Below are 25,405 nucleotides of genomic sequence, written 5' to 3'. Positions count from 1 at the left end.
AAAAAATACAATTCATTTGATGAATAGTTTCATAAATGATTGCCAAAAGTGGCTTAAGTAGGATAAATACTTTTCAATTTTCATTGCTACTGATAGTTTATTTAAACATTACTTTTTAAAGATATCTTCATAAATATTTAATTAACCTCTTAATTACCAACCTGATTAAGCATCTGAACTCTTGTCTTGAGTCTGGTTCCCGTGCTATTGGCAGCTGCTGAAACCGCTCGGTAGAATGGCTCAAACTGCTTCTCTTCAGCAGGTTTCTTAGACCATTCTTCACATATTTGCTTTAAGAAAAAAGTGTATGGGAGTAGAAGAGATGCATTGTCCAGATTTGTACATTTTGGGGTCAAAAATAATATCTAGACACAGTATTGAAGATTCCGTGGTCACCTTAGTAATGAATTCTTTAGATACAAACCATGAACGCTAAAATTATTGCCAGTAGATATTACAACACCTACAATGCAACCACTAACCCTAAAAAAATCATTACAAGTACCACTGTGCAACAGCAACACTGGATGAATATAACCTACCTGCATTCGGCGTTCTTTCTGCTGCAGTCTTTCGTACTTTCTTTGTAACAGTACCACCTCTGTCTTGAGATGAGAGGTGTCAGAAGCTATCTCGTTACCAAACATTGTACCTCGTCTACCGCTGGCGTGAGCCTGGGAATTTTCCATGTTCTCCATCTGTCTCAACTCCTACATCATAGAAAGATATTACGCATTACTTTTGAGATGATAAATAACAAACTTTAAGGATTATTTTCTAATTTTGTTTTTCTTTCAGAAATATTTTTTTAAGTACAATATCTACCGAAAAAAGTGAGATTCGGCCCTGAAATAAAGGTTGTGAAGAACAGCATGATGTGACAGTAAAGTAAATAATATTTCAAGCTTCTGAAAAACATATTACTCTTCTAACCTGGTTTAATAGAGCTAAAAACTACAAATGTATCATGCTACACGTACAATTGTGTCATTCACAACAAATAATATTCAAGACATGCAAACCAAAAATAAAATGAATCTTCATGTACATGCATTTGTCTGCTAATTGGAGTACACAAATTTCTAAATTATCATGGCATTAATTTTCGAGTCCTTACAAGAATAACAAAGCAGTCTCAATAGCATGCATGGTACATTTATCTGCAATCAACTTAAAAAAGTAACAAATTAAACATGGTCTAACAGCAACATAAAAAGTGAAGAAAGCATCAAATTTCTCCTATTTGTCTCTGTGTTTTAATGTCATATACTGGTGACTGGCCTACATACATGCCTGTATCTATAATGATCTGATACCTGATTTATGGTAACATCTCTTAACTCCTGTCATATATCAAAAATTTCATATTCAAAATTTTTTCATCTATAACCAACTTTGCACATTCAAATAAAAAAACTCTGGTAATGTAATATATGATTTCCGTTAATAATCAAATATTGGAAAATGCATTATTTATCATATATTTTATCATTGATATATTTTTTTTTTCAAGTTGTCTTGCTTGACTTCTAAAATTTTTAATTTTCTCAATACGCCAACTTTTAAAAATTTCATTTAAGATCAAATAACAATGAACTTTGATGTAATTTTGTGAATGAGCTATTGATAAACTGTGCTGTGTGTATACCTGATACAACGAGGCTTCTCTTAATTCCTGGTTTTCAAGCAAAGAAATACAAGAAAATTTTAAACATCTAACAAATTAAGTACATCAATTTTCAATACATGTACACTGCTAGATACCAAACTAACAAATATGACTGGATATTAAAATCAAAAATTAAGGGATGGTAAATAATAAATACATATAACACTATTTTAAGCATTAATCATGTCTACTTGTTAAAAAATGAACTGGGAGTACAATGCACTGCATTATGATCATGCTTGCTGAATATCCAACATCGATTTTGAAGAGGGATACTTTGGAATACTGTGAAATCACTAATTTTTGTGGGGTTTTAATTATCAGCATTTTCGTGGTAACGAAGAGATCCACAAATTCATATCCTCCCCAAAACGTTAAAACGTTGTACAAAAGAACAGTGGTTCTCCTTTAACCACGAATTCAAATCCCCTCGAACCAGTAATTTTTCCTTAAACCACAAAAATTTGACCCCTCGAAAATAAGTGATTTTACAGTACAGCTTGAAAACAGTATACCCAGTAATTTCTCTTTGTACAGATTACACCTAGTAATTGCAAAAGCCCTAAACATCTTCTCCACCTATTACAGGAATCATATGCTGTTGCTACTTATATGCTACTTTCAATTAATTCTTTGCATTCTAATATCAATATTTCAAAAACAAAAGATCAACTTCCTTGATAATTTACTACATAGTCCAGTGATATTGACATCACAGTTTTGGCTCCTATTAAATAGCTTTTTCCTTTAAATACCCATTGGATATGCAGTCTAATGGAACAGTCACATTTACAATATTTGGATTTCATTTCTCATGAAATATTCCTGGATTGTTAGTAATACAAATATTAGGTTCAGGAAAAACATTTAGAGAGAAAAAAAATCTATTTACATCACTACATATGACATACAAACTTTTATGAACCTGTTCTATGATTAAACTGTTATATTTACTAACAAACAGAATCCCCTAATTTTATGAAAATAATAAAAGTCTATATCCATATTCATAACATGTCTATTATACAATCAGATAAAGTTGTTAATGTATAGTAACCATTTCAAAAAGCTATCCATACTAGTGAATACTTTCAACATCCATAAAATCATTCATTAGCTTTATTTTGCAATAACCCCCCCCCCCTTTCCCAAAAAAATATACCTCTATTTTTAAAATAATGATCTTATCTAAACACCCCCACCCCCAATCTTTGGGGAAAAAAGCATCAATATACTCTTGTCCCCTAGTAATTAAATGATAGGCTTACCCTAGTATTAAGTTTCAGAAGTTTGGGATCTGGCAATGTGTCTTCCTGTATCCCATACATAGACAGTGTTATACAACCCGACTCAAAGAAATCCAGGTTTTCCTGCTTCAGTTTAGGAATGGAGATGACCTTGGAGTGGTTGAAGGTTGGGGTCAAGGTATTCTTCACAGTTGGAGTTTTGACCTCTTCCACTTTTCCGTTGTTCTTTACAGAATATTTAACCAGGATTCCTTTGGAGAATCTGGATTTGTGTATGTTTGCATTCTCAATGGTAAGCTGTGAAACAAAAATAGAATCTAAACATTTGCCATTTCATTTTTCTTGTGTATTTACATCTGAAGTCATTTCTTTTCATTTCTGTGCTTCAACCAAGAAATAATTACAATTAGACAACAATTTCAAATAAATACTGCCCATTATTAAATATTGCCCATTAAAAAAAAATAATAAAAAAAAACAGTTACAGCATTTGTCATCTAATTCAAGAACAACCTTTTTTCAGGGATGTTTCAATCACACACCTGGCAGAGGAAAAAGTCACAAGATGCTTACAAACATAATTATATGAAAAGAACTTGCTGCTCAAATACCATACCTTGAAATTGTAAGGTTTGTTAAGTAGCTCACGAGGATCATCCACAAATGCCTCCTCATCAATAGGTTTCCCCTTGGGGTCACAGGGCTCCAGTTTGACCTTGACATGCCCTTCCTCCTGACCTTTGTAATCTGAGATGTTGAGAGTATCCTCAAAGTCCAGACAATAGGACAGAGACTGAAGGAAGAGATTGGAGGTCCCTATCAGAACATCTTCTGTGGGCTCCCAGAAAGGGTCTTGTTCTTTAGGAATGTGTGACACATCTTCTCCATCTAGAAACTTCTGGTACAATTCCTATAGGTTTGGGGAAAATAAAGTTAATTCAATGGTTCTATTAAATTGAACAACATTCTAACATTCCAAAATTTTCCCCTTCTTTTTGAAAGTTTGATCATTTATTATCACTGGATATTGATTGCCCTATTTTACAGGTGAGGAAACCTTACCTGTATAAGGTATCTTCTTGTGATGAATTTTCCCCTCTCCCACAGCCATGTATTCCCATTTAGGAGATTTTTCATTTTCACTGTTACTCTGTGGACAAAAAAAACAAAGTTAGTTCATTCTTAATAGTTTTTATTACCTAACAATTATGTGAAAATTGAAACCAATTAGAAATACAAATTGTTATAAATAAAGTTTGTGAAGAAGTTGATTTTTCTGTCCAGTCAGAAAACAGGATTTTCACACACTGCTGAAGAAAGGTTATAGAAACAATAAGAGAGTATATGGATTGCATTTTCCTTGAAAAGATTTTTTGACCCAAATTTTTCAAATGATTCAAAAAATGGGGGAATCAATTATTCCCCTATCATTACATTAATACCATTTCAGCACATCAAGAATTGTAAACTGTACTTCTTCATTGAATGCATGCTATCATGCAAGTTAATCACTGCACATCCTATGGCAAGCATTTTTAGGGCAAAAATTATAGGGCAGTATTTTTTGATTTGTAAAATGTGAAGTGTGACAAGACATATTGTATATATTACTGGTCTACAAAAGAAGTTTATACATACATAGAATTACACCTTGGAAAATTGTGAAGAATTGTGAATACATAAATACAATGGTGTGCAATAGTCTCAAAAAATGCATGTACAATAAGGTGTTAATAATCTTAATAAAGACTTTACTTTTTCTGAAGAGTATCTTATAAAACAGAAATAATAATAAACCAAGAAAAGTAAATGAAAACTGCTAATAAGATGAAAAAAAAAACAAAAGCTGCCAAATGAAAGGACATGCACAATCAATCTGAAATTTCATTTAAATGAAATGTGCAACATAAAACCAAAATGTTGGCAAAATTTGGGGTTTGAAGGGAAAATTACAGCAATTAATATATCACTGGCAAAATGCTACAAGCAGATAAGGATTTACAACTTGATGCCATCCAAAAAATCTTATTCTGAAAAGCTGATTGGTTTAATAAATCCACATGTAATGTAGGGGTCACATTTTGAGAAGCTGATTGGTCAAATAAACCATAGGCATTACTAAGGGGTCACATTCTGAGAAGCTGATTTGCTAAGTCACAGCAGTTCATTACACACCTTTTTCCTCCTTCTTGACTGTTTACCAGAGAAGCATGCAGCATAAAACATCACTGTTCTATCAGAAGCCAGCATTAAATTTGTAGATCATACTTACAATGCATGCTCACTTCACAACATACAATATATATTAGTGTCAGTGTTTATACATGCAATAGTAGATATTCACTGGGTAATTGCACATGATGCCTCATGATATCATTTTAGAGTCTGACAGAAAATTAAGTTTAACATGCTTCCTTAGAATACGTGACAACATTTGATTTTACCTATTTCTCCATTTATCTCTTCAATTCAGTATAGGTACATTAACTATAAACAGCTATAAAATCTTAATTTGCACATGGATTTTTAACTGCTTACCTTGACTGTTTAAGATATGTTGCATTTAAAATTTTCAGGCTCTTTATTTATAATAAATGTAACTTACTGCATTTACAGTTTTGAAGAAAGGGGTTTTTTAACAATTATTTTCCATCACCCTTCCTTTTATTGTGTACATCCACACATGTAACATATAAAGTGATTTATCACATTTCAGTGCACCACATTATTAGAAATTCATGAAATACATGTATCTTTTAAAAAGTGTGATTAGAAAGTTTCAAACACATGAAAAAAAAGGCACAGCTTGCATGTGCAGGTGGTTTACTGCAAGACAAGATTATTATGATTAAAACACATCTAAGCTTTCATACTTCGATGTCCAACTGAAACAAAATGCAATTTATAATCAATTAGCAATTACTTATCTTTGAATTACAAAAAATGTAACATTAATGGCAAAAAAAACTTCGAACTGGCTATAAAGCTAGATGAATTTAATGAAACAATCTTGGAAATCAAAAAATTTAGCTGATAAGTTGATTGAAGCTATTATAAAACATCCACAACAACAAATGGATCATGAAATAAAAGCAATCACCAAGGATCTATATACGAAAAAAAAAAACCTATCAAATATTCAAAGTAACTCAGCAAAATTTAAAAACTTGCTTTTATTTGTCTCTATAAAATCATTTTCAATACTGAAAGCAACCTTTTTTATAGATAAAAACCAAACCACCTCTAAAAATTAATGCAGGGGAAAAAAACAGAATTCTTTGTGTCACCCATTCTACTTACTTTGAGGCATTTGACTGAGTTATGTCCCCTCCCTCTTGGGCAGCAGCTGAGATTAACACGACTTCAAATGACTTCTGTTTGTTCAGTTCCTCAGACACAGCATTCACTTCAGAAACCATAGGAAGGATTTCCAGAACCTGCTCTTGTACTATCTGTTGTTCTGTTTAAAGTAAGAGATTAAATCATCACAGCTTGATTTTTGACTTCTACCATACAGTAATGAAAATTACAGTTGAACTTCGGTATCTCTAACATCGATATCTTGAATACTATATTACTATGGATATGTCAAAGTGATTTGGAAGTCCCAACTACATCCTCTTTAAGTATTTTACCCTCGGATATCTATCTCGAAGTTTTTCTCAGTCCCATCGAGTTTGAAATAAGGAGGTTCAATTGTTATTTCGTTGTCGGACACATTTTTTTTTACATTTGAGAGAAAGGATTAATTAATAAGAAAATTTGTGATTCATATTTATCATAATCTACAATTTCTCTTTGTTCATTTATTTTCAATTTCTAATTAAACATCTCAACATTGTTCATCATTCAAGACACCATTACCTTTACTTAGTCCTGCTGAACCAGTGGCAAATCCCTTCACCTGAGCAATTTCCTTCTGAGCAAACTCCCAAGTTATTTCTTTTGGAAGACTTGAATCTGCAGTTTCAGGTTTCAGGGGATTCATCAGAACATACATATGGTTGGATCCTGGGAAGAGGCACCAAATATCATTTAGCTACATTTCAAAATATTCCACCTCAAATAATATCAACTCACTATTACATAATAGATATTTAAGAAAATTGAACTGTTTAGTCCATTTGTAATACATATAAATATTTAGAATTCAAAATACTAAAATCTTCTTTTTGTGTCAAAAGCAAAATTATTTGTGGATAAGAGATGAAGAAAATAAAAATACCAAAGAGAATTCTGTCCTTATGACAAAGAGCCTTCCTTCCTGTGAGAGGTAAGCCATTAATTTTTGTCTTTGAGCCACTTCCTGACACTGATTCTATTTCTATCACACCTTTATTGTTAAATATCACTGCATGCTGTTTCTGTATACTGTTGAAGAAAATTTAAAAAACAATAATAATTTTGAGTAGTTTTAAGATAAACAGAAATTAAAAGAGATCTTACATTTTCTCATTACTGTAAAACCAAAGTTCAAAACAAAAGGCTTTTGTGCCATGATGCTGAATTGAGTCACCTGCAACTAAAATCCATGACTTCAATGATTTCAATTCACAGTATTGAGGCTTGATGTCAAGTTTACAAATTGTAGATATGTTGCTCTTGCATACTTTATATTTCTATGTAAACATTTGAACCCCTCTTGTGCCCCAGCCACCCTAGCCATGAGGGACTTGATTTGAACAATTATCTGAATCTACTCTAAATGGTACTACTTGTATATATTTTAAAAATCTTAATCTTGAGAATCTCTGAAATGGTAAAACAATTGTACCTACCTGAGACCACTGAGACAAATATCTGGTACAGGACTGGCATCCTTCCTTCCTACAGTTGTTTCACCGCTGTTCTTCAGGAAGTGACATATGACCCCAGACAACATGGGATCCTCATTTAAATTGATCAAATATGGCTCTTTGCTTTTCCTCTTGCTGTCTGCACCTCCTGTTTCAATTTTCTCGGTTTCTGTCCTGGCCTCGGCAAGCTGAATAACAAATTAAACTATGAGTTCAATACAGCTCAATTTTATAAATTAATCTAAAAAAAAAACCCAACAAAATAGACTTCTAGCCTAAGCAAATCATATCTAAGCCCCCGTGTTTGAACAGTTTACATACATTAAAGTATCAATGGAGATTGTCAGTTATCCTAACAATTAATACATGTATAGGAGTATCTAATTTCTCAATTGCATCACAACTGCATATTAATACAGAGCTGTTTTAACACTTCACCTCAGATAAATTTTGGTTATTTTTTTTTTATCAATGTTGACTTGACTATCATTATTTGGTTGTCAGACCTTATCATCCCAGCTCTGGTCATTCTCTGCCAGCATTGCCTGATTGGCCATCAATTGAGCTCTAATATCCTCTTCCATCTGTTTACGCATCTTTTCAAGCTCTGCAAAATTACACCAAGTTTGGTAAATTCTTTAAATATTGATCCATTAAATTACCCATAAAATTATTCTTGGAATGCAAATCTGTGAAAAAACACTGACAGAGTCCTAACAAGAAGGCTCCTTGGTTTAAATGACTAAATGAAAATTTAGGCCTGTAAATGAAGTGAGGACTCACCCTCAGGAGAGAGACCCGCCCCCTCCTGCATCACCATTCCCCCACTTTCCATGGCTCTCTTTAACTTCTCATTTTCTTCCTACACACAGTTCAAAAAAGCATTCAACATTAAAACCAGATAAATAATCTTTAATGGCAAATCTTTACCATATATATGATAGAAAAAAAACATATGAATTTATTCATCCTATTTTCAGCATACCTTGAGTTCCCTTATAAGTTTATCTAATGGATTCTCATTGACTACTGCTTTGTTTTTGATTTTCTTTGCTCTGTCTGCATATCTCAGGGTGGACAAAGTCTCGTCATAGTTAATATCAGCCGGGGACAGGGCAGCAATCATTATTGTTTTACTGTAATGGAAGTAAATTTTAAACATATAAATTTTTCTCATACAAAAATGCAATATGTGGTCATATTTTACAGATCCATTACCAAAGTAAAGAAGGGGCCTTGATTTTACCTGTTGCCTCCCAATGCATTCTGTAAGAGTTTGGTCAGAACTGAGTCTCTGTATGGAACCATGATTTTCTTTTTTGTTCCCATTGACAAATCAGCAAGAGCCTACATAACAAGAAAATATTAAGTAACTATTATTTTTCTCAAATTTCCACACAAATAATCATGAACAAGACATAGACAATTAAAAACTTGATAAACCCTCCAATCATAACCATACTTGCTTGAATCAACTGTGTCCATAAAGAAAGCTCAGTTATTTTGTTTGTATTTTACAAATTTTCTACAATCTCGAGTATTTTTAAAATGAATATCTCAAAAATATATTCTTAAGAGTTAACTTTTAATTCTTTTGTAAGATTAGGATTGACATTGTGTAATTGACTTCAATGGTGACTTCTTACCGAGATGACATTCCCCAGAGCAGACAAGGATTTGTTGATGTTGGCTCCCTCCTTCAGACGGTCACCAGTGGCCCCCGTACTGTCCGCTCTTTCGGAGCCTGTGATACACAAACCCATCATTTCACAAAAGCATAAGCATGTGAAAAATCTTTGAAACAAACCCAATGTCAAATTACCATTCATATTCTCTCTCCATTTCAGTGTTTTCTAATAATGTCACCAAGTGTCATTAAACTAAGGTTATTTTATATGAGGGGCGTTCAAAAAATACGAGGACTTGTTGCAGAGTAAATATATTTGACGACAAAAACACACAAAAAGTCACACGTATTATAACAGAATCTTTACTTTAGTGGTCAACAAAATTTCATGTCAATATATTGAAAATAAATATCAATTTTAAGTGATTACTTCAGACCTATCAAGAAATCACGGCGCAGTTAAAGTGAAATCTGCGACGTCATGACATCATATAAAATATGCAATCTCGTTTTCTCAAATAGTATTCTCTTTTTTGTTTGATACACAATTTGTGTCACTCTATCTACTCATAATAGACATCAATATATCATTCCTAAACCAGGTTGGGAACTATAAAACTAGAGAATTATTTGAAATCTTGTTTGTTCTTAAAACCCCAAACTGCATCTACTTCTGAAATGTTCTGTGACGTTGGTCGCCATTAAAAACGGTAACAGTCCAGATCACGATTTTGTCGATGATCTTCTTCCGAACCCCCCCCCCCCCACCCACCCCGAACGTTTTTCATAAGGTCCTACCGTCTGAAATTTCCTTTTGCTGTTTGTAGACAGATGTCTGGCTTATCGCTGATTTATTACATGTTTTATTAAGTATATTTTGGGTCTCTGTTTGCATTTTCCATATTCTACTCATGATTTGACAAACATGCACTGCTCCGTCGAATCACTCAACGTCATTTTTGCAGTTGTTTTTATAGGGAACACATCGGAGAAAATAACAATATTTCTGTTAATACTTGAAATATTACATCAATAATTTTAATTCATAATTATGTAACAATATAAAGAATCTTTACAGAAAATTGTCGAATAATCTCGCGAATTTTGGAAAATCAATGAGAAAAAGTATAGGTTCTAAGAGTTCATTTTTCAGATATTTTGCCGTGCTCCGTACATCACTATCGGCAATATGAAAACAGCAATAATTTTAAGAGAAATTAATTATTATCAAAAAATTGTTCCAAAATTTTACTAAAATCATTAAGAAATATTTTTCTGTAAAATTTCATTGCAATTTGACATCAGTAAAAGTAAATAATACCAGAGTCCGTGTAATTTTTGAACAGCCCTCAACGTACTGGTAACAGGCTACTTCAAACTTTGAATTAATTGTTAATAAAAAAAAATAATTATTATAATTTTCTCTCTAAATGCAGAACAAGTCCATATCCACTACAGTTGAACTTTGATATCTTGAACACTGATGTTCCAAATACCATAGGTATGTTAAACTGAATTGGAAGTCCCAATGACTTTTTCTTTAAGAATTTTACCCTCAGTATCTCCAATCCTCGGAGATCTCATAGCTTTTTCTAGGTCCCATTGAGATCGAGATAATGATAACAAGGTTTGAATGAATTGGTAGCATTTAAGTCTCCCTTACCTGCTAAATCTACCAGATTCATGACACTACTCTTCTTGGTTTCTGACCCACTCTCATTCTTGATGATTTGGTCAAACGTAATGGTGACTACAGTGTGGGCCCTACTGCTGGTGGCATTCATGTTAGTGGACGCCACTGTTCTACTGGCCGTTCCTGAAATTTATGCAAATATGCCATATTAAAACTCATCAAATATTGTAGTTTGCAGTTCTTAAACTCTTAACTCAGAGTAATTTAATTCTGTCAAATGGTTCTCTTAATTAGTTTATTGGGAAACTGTGAAGTAATCATTACTTTATATTTTTTTCCCTAGTAAAATAATGCCCAAGATTAATTCTGCCAATAATCATAGGATATTTGAAGCTCATGGACAACACTGTTATGAATCAAAAATTTACCCTGTACTAAAATTAAAATTTTATAATTAGATGAAATTCTGTCTACTTGTGCTTATTCTTACCCTGGTCCGTTCTCTTCTCAATTTCAGCGTAACTACCCACAGGGACTCGTTTGAGATTTTCCACATAAAAGTAGCCCAGTTTGGGGTTCTGTCTCACATTAAGTCCACCTTTAGGATTGTCTTTAGATAATAAATCTCTCACTTGTTCATTGTAAATTTCTAACATAGAAAATGTCACTTCAAATCTCTGAAAAAAATACATATTAATCATATAAATAAAAGTATGAAATATTTTTAGGAAATTTTACATTGAATGAACTTTGAAAAGTTGTTCAAATTGACAAGATCAAATGACAAGAAAACTTGTTACATAGTTCATTAAAGCATTTTTAATATGGAAAATAATTGTCATACATTCTGTATATAGTCAGTGCAATATACAAATGCTGTAGTACTTTTTTCTGCATGGTAATTACGGTATGTACTCTGCAGTGACAAATTTTCTGCAGAAATGTCCCAAAGCAAATAAAGTATGTTTAACGCTTGTAGTGGCAATCTAAGAAATTTGCATCATATTTTCTATCCACAGATTTAACAGAAATTGTAAATTCGCAGAATTATGACCCCGTGGAAAAAAGTATGTATACAGTTTGTAATTGGAAGCCACTATGTGGCAGTATTGTACACACCTTATTTGGGTCTGTATTTTTGTCCATGGTTTTAAACATTTCATCACAGGTAATTGGTACGATTCCCCTATTGAAAAATTCAACAAACATCAGATTAACCATTTTCATAGAATAGCGGTGATAACACAATTATAACATACAGTTTTCACACCTTTATCTTAAAAATCAAGCAATGCTCTTCAACATCATTTATGAATACTTATGCATACATGGATATATATCAAACTTGTCTATATATTAAATTCTGCACTAGAACCTATAGTATCAAATATCTTAGATAAGGTTGTTGGGTGCTTGTTACACGTAAAAGAGTTGCAATTTTTTTTGCAGATTTCAACAAAGCCAATGACGCCTTTCATGGAAAGTTTAATTCAATGTACAAAAAAGTTTCTTCAGAAAAAAACAATAATCATAATCTATACTTGTAATCTGGATTATTAAAACCTAACTTTAATTGGTAAAAAGCACATAAATAAATTTGTGTAAATGTACTTTTTGATTTCAATTCCCCTTTTAAAGTTGTCTATAAATGTACTGACTTGTTATTTCCATATCCCACCATGGAGTAGGATTTTCCAGATCCTGTCTGGCCATAGGCAAACAGGGAACAGTTATAGCCTGTAAAGAAGAAATAATATATGTGAGTGTTTCAGTTAAAATAAAAAAAAGAAACTCCACTAGTTGATTTAAAGCAATTTTCAATAGATGTAAGAAAACTTATATGCACTGCATGTAAGGCGGTCCTGGGTATGACTTTTTTTTTGGGGGGGGGGGGATGTTGAACACTTCAAGGCTTTTTTTTTTTACTGTGAAAACATTTATGCCAAAATTTAAAAAAAACATTATACATGTACATGAAACTATAAAACACAAATATGTTTACACAAATGGAATATGTAACTAACAAATGCTTTTCCATATACAAACATTAAAATTCCAACTTCAAAAATTGATTTTATTTTTAACTTTATTTAAATTAGATATTGATTTCACTGTACTGGTAGTTTCATTCTAATACTTCACAAGACCATCTTGTAAGCTGTGTAGAAGAAGTTACTGCAGTTTTGAAATCACCTCGACATAAATACCTCATGAAATATTGATCTGCACAGAAGTGGATTCTATTCTAATGCTAGGCAGAATATTTGAAAAGGGCTAAATCAATCAATAGTGCTCAACAGAGTACCTGGTGGTAAGAGTTCCAACTTCTCCCATCTTAAAGTAGCTGCAATGCCCACATGGCTTGTTAAATACATGCTCTAGCTCTGATATTATTATTCTATTTTCAGTTGTTTAATGTGAAATATATAAGGCTTATGTAAAAATGTGTTTTTTGTCTTAACTGTACTACATATAACTTTAAGATGCAAATAATGATGTTTTTTTTTCATAAATATAGCCCCCCCTTTCTCCACCCCCATGAAAAAAATTATCCCCGTATATTAAAGTGTGTGATATTTAAGTATTTGACTATAAATGTACTGTTGAACCTCTATGTCTTGAACACTGAAGTCTTCAATACCATGGATATGTTGAAGTGAGTTGCTGTCCTAACTCCTTGCTCTTTATGTATTTTAATCTCAATTTCTGGCAATCGTCAGATATACTGAAGTTTTCCTGGGCCCAATCAACTTCCAAATAACAAAATTTTAGTGTATATTGTTGAATTGAAAAACATCACTATATTATGTCTTTATTAAATGTGTAATGAACTTTAATTTGCTTCAAGTTTTGAATGACCTTAAAATACCATAACCTGCAACATGGAGTTGACTTACAAAATTGAAATTTGAGAGACCTTAGACTAAACGAGGTTGTATGTCACTGTGTTTACCTTTGTTGACACCAAGTCAAAAGTACACAAAATATCTCAACCAAATTCAATCTGTTTACATTTACTTCAGATTACGTTTAAGAATGAATACATTAAACTTAAAAGGTTATTGGTTAGTGAACATCTTTCTCATTCTGCTCAAACAAATTGTCTATAATCTTTATTCCACATGCACTTGTCTGAACTGATTCTGCACAAACTAATCAATGTGAGTTATAAGGTCCTTCGGCAATGGAAAACAATAGACTATGCATTTTAAATCCTGATTGCATACAGATTACATAAAAGTCTTTAAAATGTTTAATGGCCCTTACATAATGTTTGCCAATAGTGCAAGCTAGATAACCACCCGTACGAAACAGTCCGGGCGGCTTAGACACGGCTCAGGCACGGATTCCGTTTCCAGAAACCCGTGCTTTTAGCATTCCTGCTCCTATGTAAAATATGTATGGAAAGCCGTGCCTAAAAGTGGTCGAGGCACGGACACGGCACGGGATATTGGCCGAATTATTTAAATTAGATCACACGGTTTTACAAAACCCGTGTCAGAAAGCCGTGCTTGTTTCCATATATGGACTCACGGATTCTGTAAACCCGTGTCTGAAACCCGTGTCCTTTTCCATATATGGAGACACGGATTTTTGGAAACCCGTGTCAAAAAAGCCGTGTGACATACCATATATGGAGTCACGGGATCTGTGCATTTGTTTAGATCTAGGTCAGGGCCTTTAGAGAATCTCCTGATGCAATGTAGATGCCAAAATGGTGACTGAAACCAAACTTCACAATGCTTTACATTATTTTTATGCTTAGTTTTAGAATTTTAAAAGTTAAAAATCTTATATGAATGTGTCCATTTACTTTCTGTTAAGTGTTAAAAATTTACTTTATCAGTGACAATCCATGCTAGCTTTTAATTAAGAATTTAATGATAGTGTACAATTCAATTGTAATTTTATCTAATCTAAGTTTGCACAATCTGAGAAAGAATTTACCGGTAATTTGAATAAAACTTTCTGTAACATAGTAATCATAAATGACACATAAAATGTCTAGGGATTAATTAGTGAAAGTCCAACTAAAGTCATTCAAATAAACAAAGACTCATCAGGTTCATTGTCAACATTGCAATACAGAAATTTCATGAAAATTGAAAATGACTTATTTATTCTATATTACACTTACTGCATTTAGTTCAAAAGTGATGAAATCATTCCAGACTGACATAAATACAATTCCAACTAACATCTATTAGTTAAATATCCTTTAACTAGAGTAAAAAAGACACATTCTTAGCTCATGACCATGAATCCCTCCAATTTAATATTCAAATAAAGGAAGTTATGATTGAGCATGCTCAGTAAAAAGCCGTGAGATATAAATAAATAGTTTGAAGCAAAACCCGCTTGAGTTAAAAACCGTCTCTCTGGGACACGGATTCCGTGCCTCCACACGGGTTTCTGTGAGCGAGGATTCCTCACTTTCAGACTCAGAATCCGTGTCCGTGTCTTGGACATGCAGAACCCGTACGGCTTTTTAAAAACCCATGCGGGTTCCGTGCCTTAGCCGTGCCCAAGCCGTGCCTATTCCGCCTCGAACTTTCGTACGGGCAAGTAAAAAGCCACAAATACAATGGTAGAATTCATAAAATATTTAGGTGTACTTGAACATACCCCATCCTGCTTCCTGGAATTTTATTGGATAAGGTATTTAGATAGATACATGGACATGCCAAATGCTCCATCAATTCAAATTCTTCATTAACAGAGTTTACAATATCTCTCAGACTCCATACTTCAGGAAGTTGTTAAATATTTATGTTTAATGCAATGCAATGTTACAAAAGCCTGATTAATATGTCCAGACAGTCCCTGGTGGCATAGCAATCTGCTTTGAAATTAACATGTACACTAGTTAGGACAAAATTATTGAATTATATAGGTCTGGACCATAAACTTGCATAAGGGCAACACATTACACTGTTGGAGGAGGGAGGACCGACACATCCTTTTTGTGACAAAAATACATGCAAGATTTATTTCATAAATCAATTTTTTGTTGTTGGATATTGCATTTATTTACATTAAGTATAGCCAAGTCATAAAACTGTTCTGCAAAACTCCAAAAACCTGTGTCCCTGCCTCAGACCCCCAAGCATTTGCCCCCCCCCCCCCTTTTTCAGTAATCCTGGATCTGCCACTGCATCATTTATCATGGTCTCTTGATGCCGGCCTGTACATTTACAGTAAATCAAATCAATTTTTTTTCATGTGTGGCTAGAATCATGTGAAATAACTTATAAGTTTGCTTTCTACAACAAATACACAATTTCTATATTTTCAAAGAAAGACAAAATGGGAAAGAAAATTAATGTCAACCTGTACAGTATATATTAGACTGAAAGTTATAGTTGCATTAAGGAAACTCCTAAAAATGTTTACAGCATTGGCATCAAAAATGTACAATCTTTATAACTTTTATGGTATCTCAGATCTATTCTATAGCATTTAATTTTTATGATGAAATGTGTAAACAGGACACGGTGTCAGGTTACAAGAAAATATATGGACACAAATTTCATTATATATTTTTTTAATTTTCTGCCAGGGAACATTCACTAATATCTAACACTGAAAAACTTAAATCAAAAAAATAATTTTCCCACTAATTTTATACTTGATCTCTACATTATTTATATTTAATTTTCCTTTGTTTATTGCCCCCATAAATAAGATAGAGATACATACTGGAGGGACTTTATAAAGCCATTTCCTATATGTTTAAGTTTAAAGTTCAGTAAACTTATCAATGGTAAAGTATTGTATATATGTATTAATTCTAGCTGGTGTCACCTTCATAAGAATCACAAAGCCCATTCAAACACTGAAATACTCAAGGTATAGTTACCTGTTAAATAAAATATTTAATCTATAAAGGGTGACAGAAAGAACAAAGAACTAACAGTACAAAACTTGTCAGCTGTTTTATATATGTATAAATGTGTTGTGCCTTATCAGTAATACCAGCTCTAGGTCTGAGTTTGGTAGTATTTTCTGCTTGGTGAATAATACATTTTTTTCCCCTGATCTGATTTCCTCTTCTGACTTGACCAGCTGTATACACTCAAATCCTCCCCCCACCCCAACCCACCCACCCCCTTTCCCCATTTACAAATAATCTCTGGCAAGATTATTTATTTCTTTAGCATCTAAATGCTAGTGTCAATTTTTTTTCTCTAAAAGTCAATATAAATTTCAAAAAACTTGAAATCAATGGTAATGATGATCAATTTACTCTGTTCACTGAATGGCTAGCAAGCTAATCCAAAATATTCATATATTTTCCACAGTTTTCTATTGATTGTAATCTTACACATAAACATAAGCTAAGCATGGCTAGTGAATATTCAAAACCTGCTGGATTTTTAAAAAACTGTACTGTCATATACCCTAGAGCATATTTCTTTTTTAATATCTAACAAAAAAAAGGTAATATAAGATAAACATTACAGAACAGGTTTTGTTTCAGACTTCCATATTGATTTTCATTCAACAATAAAAGATGAATTTTGAAACTTTGATGATGAGGAGTTCATTGTCTCTAAATAAATGGAATAAAATTGATTTCTCTTGAAACCCGAAAGTGAATGTTTCACTTGAATGGCTCAATAAGACTGTCATTGATTTCACAAAAACAAAAACAATGTTTAATATAGGCCGTGCTTTGGTCTGAATAAAAAATAGAAATGATAATTGTCTCGTTTTTTTATTTTCAGTTAGAGAAGTCATGATCCTTGTAAGTTTGAATTCATTATAAGTACTGTAAACATACTTTATTCTACAGGGTGATAATTCTGCAGAATCACAATTTCTGTTCAATCCGTGGGTAGAAAATTATGCAGATTTCTTAAGATTGCCTGTTGCATGTTTTAAAAGTAACTACTTTAAAGGCAGAGATTTTAAGCACTGCCTTCAAATTAACTGACAGAAATTGTGTTACTGTGTACATATGCATAGTGTAAATTAAGAGGGCTGGGTGGTTGTGGCCATTTTCAGACTATATTGATCTTTAGAAGAAGAGCTCCATATAAAGATATACAAAAATGATCAAATTTTAAAACTAAAATGTATGAATTTTTGTTTGCCAAATTATAGTTGACAGCTTAAGATATCATATCTAAAAAAATAAGTTACATCTGATGGTTTAAATTTGTTGACCCCCCAGCCTCCTTAATCCCACATGGAAAAAAGTATACATCTACAGTATATGAGTGTAATTTGGGGTCTTGTCATATCTGACGCCGACTTCTGACAACATAACTTCCAATACCTAAAATAATACACCCTGATCCAGATTTATCATTTTATGCAACAATATTTTATGCTAAAAGAACTAGAATAAGCCATGCAACTCTTACATATCTGGAAAGTCATGGGAAAAATATCTTAAATGATGACTGGCATAGTTCAATTGAATGTTCTTTGTCTGTGTGCTTGTTTGTGTGTATATCTTAGAAGGGGTGGGGATTCAGCCATTTTCTGAGGTGCAAAAATTTATACATGCTATGCTCTTCATTTTTTATTTCACAACAAACTTATCTATTACCTGAAATTGTTCAGTAAATGGTAATGTCTAAAATTTTGCTCCCTAAAATCTAATGCCTACTTATGAAGGTCCATAAAAGCTTACAATGAACAAACACTGAGTTGACTTTGACAGGTAAAATGGTTTAGGTATTGTGCATGAACCAAGTTAACAGTTTTTTAATGTCAATATCCAATTAATAATTCTATGTATTTGCAAAGTTATTGATTGTAAGACATGATGAAAAGAAGTTCATTAAGTTTAACCGAATAAACAAGAGGCCTATGGGCCACAATGCTCACAGTCACCTTTCTCTTCCTGACACCAATGATACCCTAGCTTTATAGTAGCCATCAATGAAAAGTCCATGATTTCAACAACATCAGAATACAGTACTTATAAAGTCCATGATTTCATCAAATGACAATATCAGTGAATAGTATACTTTTAAAAAGTACATGATTTCAACAACTTCAGTGCACAGTACTTGAAATTCACAATTTCAACAATTTAAGCGTACAGTGCTTAAAGTCCATGACTTCAACAAGTTCAGTGAACAAAACTTAAAGCTAGTCCGTGATTTTAAAAATTTTCTTTATCATCATATGGGGGAAAAGACTATTCAGTTAACTAAATGAAAATCCCCTTCATCTGGAAATGATTTGTGCCAAGTTTGGTTAAAATAAGCCCATTCAGAGGTTCTGAAGAAAAGTCAAATTGTGAAAATTTATCAAGAAATAGACAGACGCTCTTTGATCAGAAAATTTCTTTTGAGTCTTTAGCTCAGCTGAGCTATAAATGGATATAAATGGATAAAAAGCTTTATGGACAACACTGATGCAAAAAAATGTCATCTTAATTGGTGCAAAATGTTATCTCCTGAATGCAGTTTTCTCCATGGAAACTGATGATTTAATTAATTGGTAATCTGCAATAAAGAGCACTTTAATTATTCTAAAATGTCTTAATTTCCTCAGGAATAGTCATAATGTGTGCATTAATGGGGTTATCATTAATGGAATTGCATTTAATAACACCATTTAATTCCGCTTACGAATCTGGATATTGGGATGAAGGGAAATTTCTATACACCTATTTCTTCCTGGCATTTAGAAAATGAACAAATTTAAAGTTGTTCCTTCATCAAACTTCTAGGTATTTTTTTAAATAGTTTTATTAGCTTCATGGGGATTGGTGAATCCTCTTTTGACCAATTTACTTATGGATAATTATAAAGCTAATTTTCCCCAAAAATAGTAATGAGTTACTCATGTTTTCAATGTGTTGTTGATGTAGTTTGAAACCCAGTGCACACAGGTAACTGTATATGTCTGAAGCAAAAGGAGCCAAATATGTTATTAACCTTCAAAGGCATTGTCCAGAACGCCTTGTCCCAGATTTTCGAACACTCTTCTCTGACTGGCATAATTACTCCCGCCCGCAGGAACTAATACGCCATCGCTCTGCTCTTGGAAGCCATCATGTGACCTACAACAAAGAAACAAGGACATATAGCTACACAGTCTATGGCTGAAAATGCAAAATATTGCAATTTTCTGTTCACAGGAAAATATGATCAATTTAATATTTCAGTTTTACATACATGAATGCAATAACATCTATTCCATATATGTTAAAAAGAACCTTGGAGATATAAATTTTGGAATTTTATACATGAATGTTTCATATGTATATTTGTAGAAGAAAACCCCTTCTAAATTTTCAGTTGTATTACTAAATCTTGAGCTTTAGTTTTTTTCATTATACAGGAAAATGTGGGGTTTTTTTTTCCAGAATTCAATTTGAATGAAACTGACAAGTATTCAAACCACACTTGATCATTTTTTCAATAGCTTATGGCCTAAATTTTTGTTGTGGTCGAGCAAAACTATGGGATTTAATCTTTTTTTCCATTAACATAATCAGTGAACTGTTCAATTGTATTTTTCATTATTGTGCTACCTATAAAATTTAAATGGAACAATGTCACCATAATTTCTTTCAAAAATATTGGTGTACTTGAACCTAAACCAGTCTTTGCAATTAACTCCCCATTCAAATGTACTGATGTAGATCTGTCTGTGTACTTATACTTATAAATCTCCAGATTAAAATTGTGCAGTATTGAATTGTAAATACCTAATTTACTGTTCGTTAGCTTTTGGCATGCATTGTATATGGCCGATGAACAGAGTGGTTGTAATATTGAATACATTTATAAAACCCCATGTGTGGAGAATTGTTCAGCTATGTTAATTATGAACAATTAAATTTTAAGATACAGATGCATACAAATATTTTGTATATAGTACTAGCTAATGACACTTATAAAATCCAGTACATGTGTAATAAATTAACCTATGACTAAAAGTGTAAAAAGATTATACGAATACAGAATCAATATCTTACCAATATGAGTAATCGAAGGAAAAGCTTTTAGGTTCTTCATCTGTAAAATTAAAAAATTAAAATCATCTGTAAATTAAAAAATTAGAATCAAACAAATTCCAATAATTGTCAAGTATTTGTTATGAGGTATTTAAACTATTCATATGAATAAAAAAAAAAAAGATTCACAATTTATACCCGGTATTTTCAAAGCATATTATTCTTTCACAGATAGAGATGAAAAATCTTTTAAATTTATTAACAATTTAAATGGGTTAGAAAATCACTTGATGACCTTGCCAATTTTGCGATTCACTCAGAACTCTTTATACTCCATAATCCTCAACTTAACGTTAAACCATATCAGTGATATGTGAAGTTTTATGACATTGCGTTATCAGAACACCCACACTCAGGTCAGGTGAAAGTGTCTCCAATATGTGTTGAAATGTTTACTGTTATCTGTATGCAATGTCTATAAAGTCATATTAATTTTTTTTTAAAGACATATTAAAATTTTTGCTTTAATTATATGCCTGCATTTAAAAATTGATTAATTCATGTTTGAACTAAGTTTGTATTTCCATATTAAACACTCATAATTAAAAAGTCAAGAAAAATATGAATGGAGATAAATTCATACCCCAGTATACATTTAAAACCTGGTTATCTCAAATTCCATAGGACCAGTAAAAAACTTTGAGATATCAGATGATTCAAGAGTACATAAAGACTATTGGACTTCCAACTCACTTTGACAGATTCCATGATATTCAAGATATCAGTGACTGAGATAATGAAGTTTAACTGTATATGCATGGGATCTAGAAAATTATTCTCTATACTAGCATCAGCATTTGCAATTTTTCAATTGATTTTCATAATTCAAAATTCAAATAAAAATCTAAAATTCTTTGAAAAAAAAAATTATTTAGATATTTATAATGAAATATCTATCAAAATTTCCTTATGTAAATTGCAAAAAGTTTAATCAAAATTTAAGAATGTTTGGTTCTTGACCACAAAATATTGATTTATCTGGATAATAGGGAAAATACCAGAAATCCATGATGCCATGCAATACACTGAATATAATTCTATTGATATCCTTTTTCAACTTCTACATTGAATAAATTATAAAACCTATGCTAATTGATAAAAGATTTAAATGTGAAAATATTCATTTAACCCCCCCCCTCTTTTTCCAAATATCTCCATCCATAATCCATGATATATGTTTATTTTATAGCAGACATTTCGTGTACAATTCAATCAATGTACAATTCAATCAATTAAGATGTGGGCATTTTCATTATATAATCAGTCAGACCATAAAATACCCATTCAGTCAAGAACACGCAAAACTTTAAAAAATCGAACCATTGATTAAGTAAGACTATAAGGGCTGATCTTTGTACATAGAATGTGCATTATGAAATTATTATGTTGAGTGTACTGATCAATATTGAAGTCTGAGCTGTTCAATACGGTATCTATGAAAAACAAATACTTCCTAGACAATGTTAATGTATTTTTAATTCAATTCTTGAGTTTTATGGCTGCTATGTATCATGTTGATACAACAGTTACAAATCAGTATGGACCCTGATATTGAGTGTACATATATTTATCTATAACCATTAAAAACATGTTCGAACATTATTAAAATCGATTTCATATCTGCCCCAAAATTGAGATAATAAAGCTTACTTAGGGTTGGAGTGGTTTAAAAATTTCTTCTTGACTTTCAAATTACATATTTATGCAAACATATGACCATAAAGTTTACGCCAAGGATCTGAGTAGGAGAAAGTTAACTTAGCACACTTCTAAAGCCGCACAAGCTTTGTTTATCTAAAATATTGGTTTTCCTCTTTAGGATCTTTTGTAAATGATCAGCCTATAATTCATCAATGGCTAGATTATCCGATACCCTGTGTTTATAGGGATGCTTTGAGGCATTAAGATGTTGAAATCCCTTGACTTTCTCACCCTTAAACCATTTTACAATGTGTCAGAAAATCAATCATAAATTAATCTAGAACAGGCTATTTTCATGCCCCCCCCTTTAAATGGACACAATTTCCATGATCAAAGACATAACTTGCCAAAACAAGTCGCTGGAAAATAATACCACCCTTGCAGCAAGATGATGTAATTAGTGAACACAGGATAATGAATCAAGCTAACGAATTTTGAAAATACATGCTGGAGGCAGAACACAATCCATTGCTAATCATGGAAAAGACGATATTCATTATTGAGCCATAGAGGTTGTCCACCCCCTTTTGATATTTTCATCTATAATAAGACACATGATAAAGACTTTAATTTAAAAAAAAATCATGTAGGGATGACGGGGATTTCTAATCATGTCTGTATATGAAAGTCAAATCTGTATACCTTAGATACACTGATAAATTATATCCCCATGGGATTTCTTTCTACGTACCTTCATATATTATTAAAAATGTATCCAGCCTTGAAATATGTTCTAGATATTTCTTACAATTATAAGGAGAGGTGTGCTTAATTTTAAAAAAAAAATTGTTTGTTCCAAGTTAATAAAATCATGAAGCTGAAATTTGTGTCTCCACGAAAGTTCTTCAATTCTCATAAGAAAATTCAGAGGAAAGTTACACATGAAAATTAACACCTATATATTATAGGGCTACAGTAATTTGAAGATCAATGATTCTTAACAGTTCAATATTACCAGACTAGTGTATAATCTTAAGTTTTAATCTAAAATGAAGAATCTATGATGGTGATCTGTTTACATTATAAGTGCATCTGTTTTTGTTTTTTTGTTTTATTCTTATGCAGGGTTATTTTTGCCCCCCCCCCCCCCCCATTAATTTAATTCACCTTTATATCACTTGCAAATGATTCCCTCCCATTTTATTTTTTAATTTAGTAATGCCCATACAATTTGTTTGTTTTAAGAAGGAAATTACTGTTTCTGGGAATTTGCCCTGTTAATGAATTTGCCCAAGAATGAGGGCAAAAGGGGTATAAGTAAAACAGGGCAAAAATTTCCCTAAATGTATATAGTACTGATTAATAAGCAGGTCTAAAAATGTTTAAATGAGCTTCATTTGTAACTCTAAATAGAATCACACATTGTTAACTGCAAAATGATGTGGTCAGAAAATTAATGTAAAATGTTTCATTTTTTGCATCGACCCTGCATTTTAAGCAGCATATAAAATAAGCTTATATTCTATGCTTGAGCTCAGAATGTTTTAATGTCATAGCATAAGATTTAATGTGAATGCTCCCAAAAGAACTGAAGATTTGTTAGAGTATATATTCAAATTATAATTTTAAATATAAAATCAGGTGCAGATCCAGGAATTTTTGTCAGGGGGGGTCCACCCCAGTCAAAAAATAATTCCCCCCCCCCCATAAAAATCCTTTCCCAAACGTATTAAACCCAGAAGATTTCTTGACGCACATGAAAATAATATTCCTTCAGATATGATGTAGAATACAAACATTTGCTATAAAGTACCTGGTACTGATCAATGGCAACTTTTGCAAGTTCTAGTCTCAGGAATTGTTGCTAATGATTTGTAATGTAGCTCATATATAAACAAATTTAAATAAAATATATTTTAATTGTATTTCTCCTAACCTCAAAAAAGTTATTGATTATAGATCTGCACGTACTAAGGCATCATTTTAATTAGTCCCAAGACACTTTGGGTATAATGCATCTATTTCATTTCTTCATGCAGTATACAAAATAACTATATGACATAATTATACTGCATAAAATATGAAACTTTAAGTATGGTATACTTTTCTGATATCTGTAATTTTTTACAATTTGTAACCTGAGAGAAAGCTAGCATTTATATTCCTCAGTTTTCCTCATCTGCAATTTCTATTAATCATCTATATATATACCTATCCCAAAGCCTGCAGGAACTATAAAATATTTTAAATTGTTAATTTTGAAGAAACTACAAAAATAGGATGAACCACAAAAATAGGACGAACATGGAAAGTCCTTAATTAACATGTAGTGACAGTAATTATAATTGGTTCATACAAACTGGATTTAAATTGAATTAAGACAGAATATAACCCAAGGTCATCAAAGGGAAAGGTTCATTGGATACAATCACAACACCGCCCTCCCCCACCCCTTTCAAAAAACTTCACAAAAATAATGTTTTTGAAACGAAGTAAATTCATTATTTGTTTAATATTGTTTACTAAGACTTCCAGAATATACTAAAAAATGTTTTGGCTTCGCTTAAGGGAAAGAGAGAGAGAGAGAGAGTGAGTACCCCTCCCTGAGATTGTTTCCCATATACCCTCCTTTCGATGTCCCTATAAAACACGAAGACACCTCGTCAAACTTACTTGGTGTTTCCGGATTTGTAATAGTAGTCATCTGACCCTGCATCTTAATAATGAGTTTTGCCTGTCTGTCCTTTTCCCTATAAAAAGAATGTTAAATATTTCACCTATAAAGGGGAGATTACTTCTTCTAAATT

At 32.2% G+C, this 25,405-nt stretch overlaps 1 protein-coding gene across 8 annotated transcripts in view; it reads right to left on the bottom strand.

Annotated features, from left to right (window-relative positions):
• The window catches only part of LOC133175387 (kinesin-like protein KIF28), a 31,834-nt gene that overhangs the window by 5,335 nt on the left and 1,094 nt on the right, over window positions 1-25,405 (bottom strand). For all 8 annotated transcript variants that reach the window (XM_061310485.1, XM_061310486.1, XM_061310484.1 and 5 more), the window contains exons 3-23: window positions 25,272-25,348; window positions 20,919-20,958; window positions 19,873-19,997; window positions 12,631-12,709; window positions 12,092-12,158; window positions 11,463-11,649; window positions 11,003-11,155; window positions 9,359-9,456; window positions 8,959-9,059; window positions 8,698-8,848; window positions 8,496-8,574; window positions 8,219-8,319; window positions 7,695-7,900; window positions 7,142-7,287; window positions 6,781-6,927; window positions 6,217-6,376; window positions 3,979-4,066; window positions 3,533-3,826; window positions 2,938-3,213; window positions 543-710; window positions 162-290 (exon numbers count right to left, since the gene is read on the bottom strand). In XM_061310485.1, coding sequence (XP_061166469.1) covers window positions 162-290; window positions 543-710; window positions 2,938-3,213; window positions 3,533-3,826; window positions 3,979-4,066; window positions 6,217-6,376; window positions 6,781-6,927; window positions 7,142-7,287; window positions 7,695-7,900; window positions 8,219-8,319; window positions 8,496-8,574; window positions 8,698-8,848; window positions 8,959-9,059; window positions 9,359-9,456; window positions 11,003-11,155; window positions 11,463-11,649; window positions 12,092-12,158; window positions 12,631-12,709; window positions 19,873-19,997; window positions 20,919-20,958; window positions 25,272-25,348 — 2,872 coding nt within the window. The remainder of the gene's footprint in view (window positions 1-161; window positions 291-542; window positions 711-2,937; window positions 3,214-3,532; window positions 3,827-3,978; window positions 4,067-6,216; window positions 6,377-6,780; window positions 6,928-7,141; window positions 7,288-7,694; window positions 7,901-8,218; window positions 8,320-8,495; window positions 8,575-8,697; window positions 8,849-8,958; window positions 9,060-9,358; window positions 9,457-11,002; window positions 11,156-11,462; window positions 11,650-12,091; window positions 12,159-12,630; window positions 12,710-19,872; window positions 19,998-20,918; window positions 20,959-25,271; window positions 25,349-25,405) is intronic.

Source organism: Saccostrea echinata, unplaced genomic scaffold, assembly GCF_033153115.1.
Source record: "Saccostrea echinata isolate AGI-Se365-2 ecotype Australia unplaced genomic scaffold, CSIRO_AGI_Sech_v1 ptg000062l, whole genome shotgun sequence".
NCBI classification, from domain to species: domain Eukaryota; kingdom Metazoa; phylum Mollusca; class Bivalvia; order Ostreida; family Ostreidae; genus Saccostrea; species Saccostrea echinata.
Note: the sequence above shows the minus strand (reverse complement) of the source record. Positions and strands in the feature narration are given on the sequence as shown.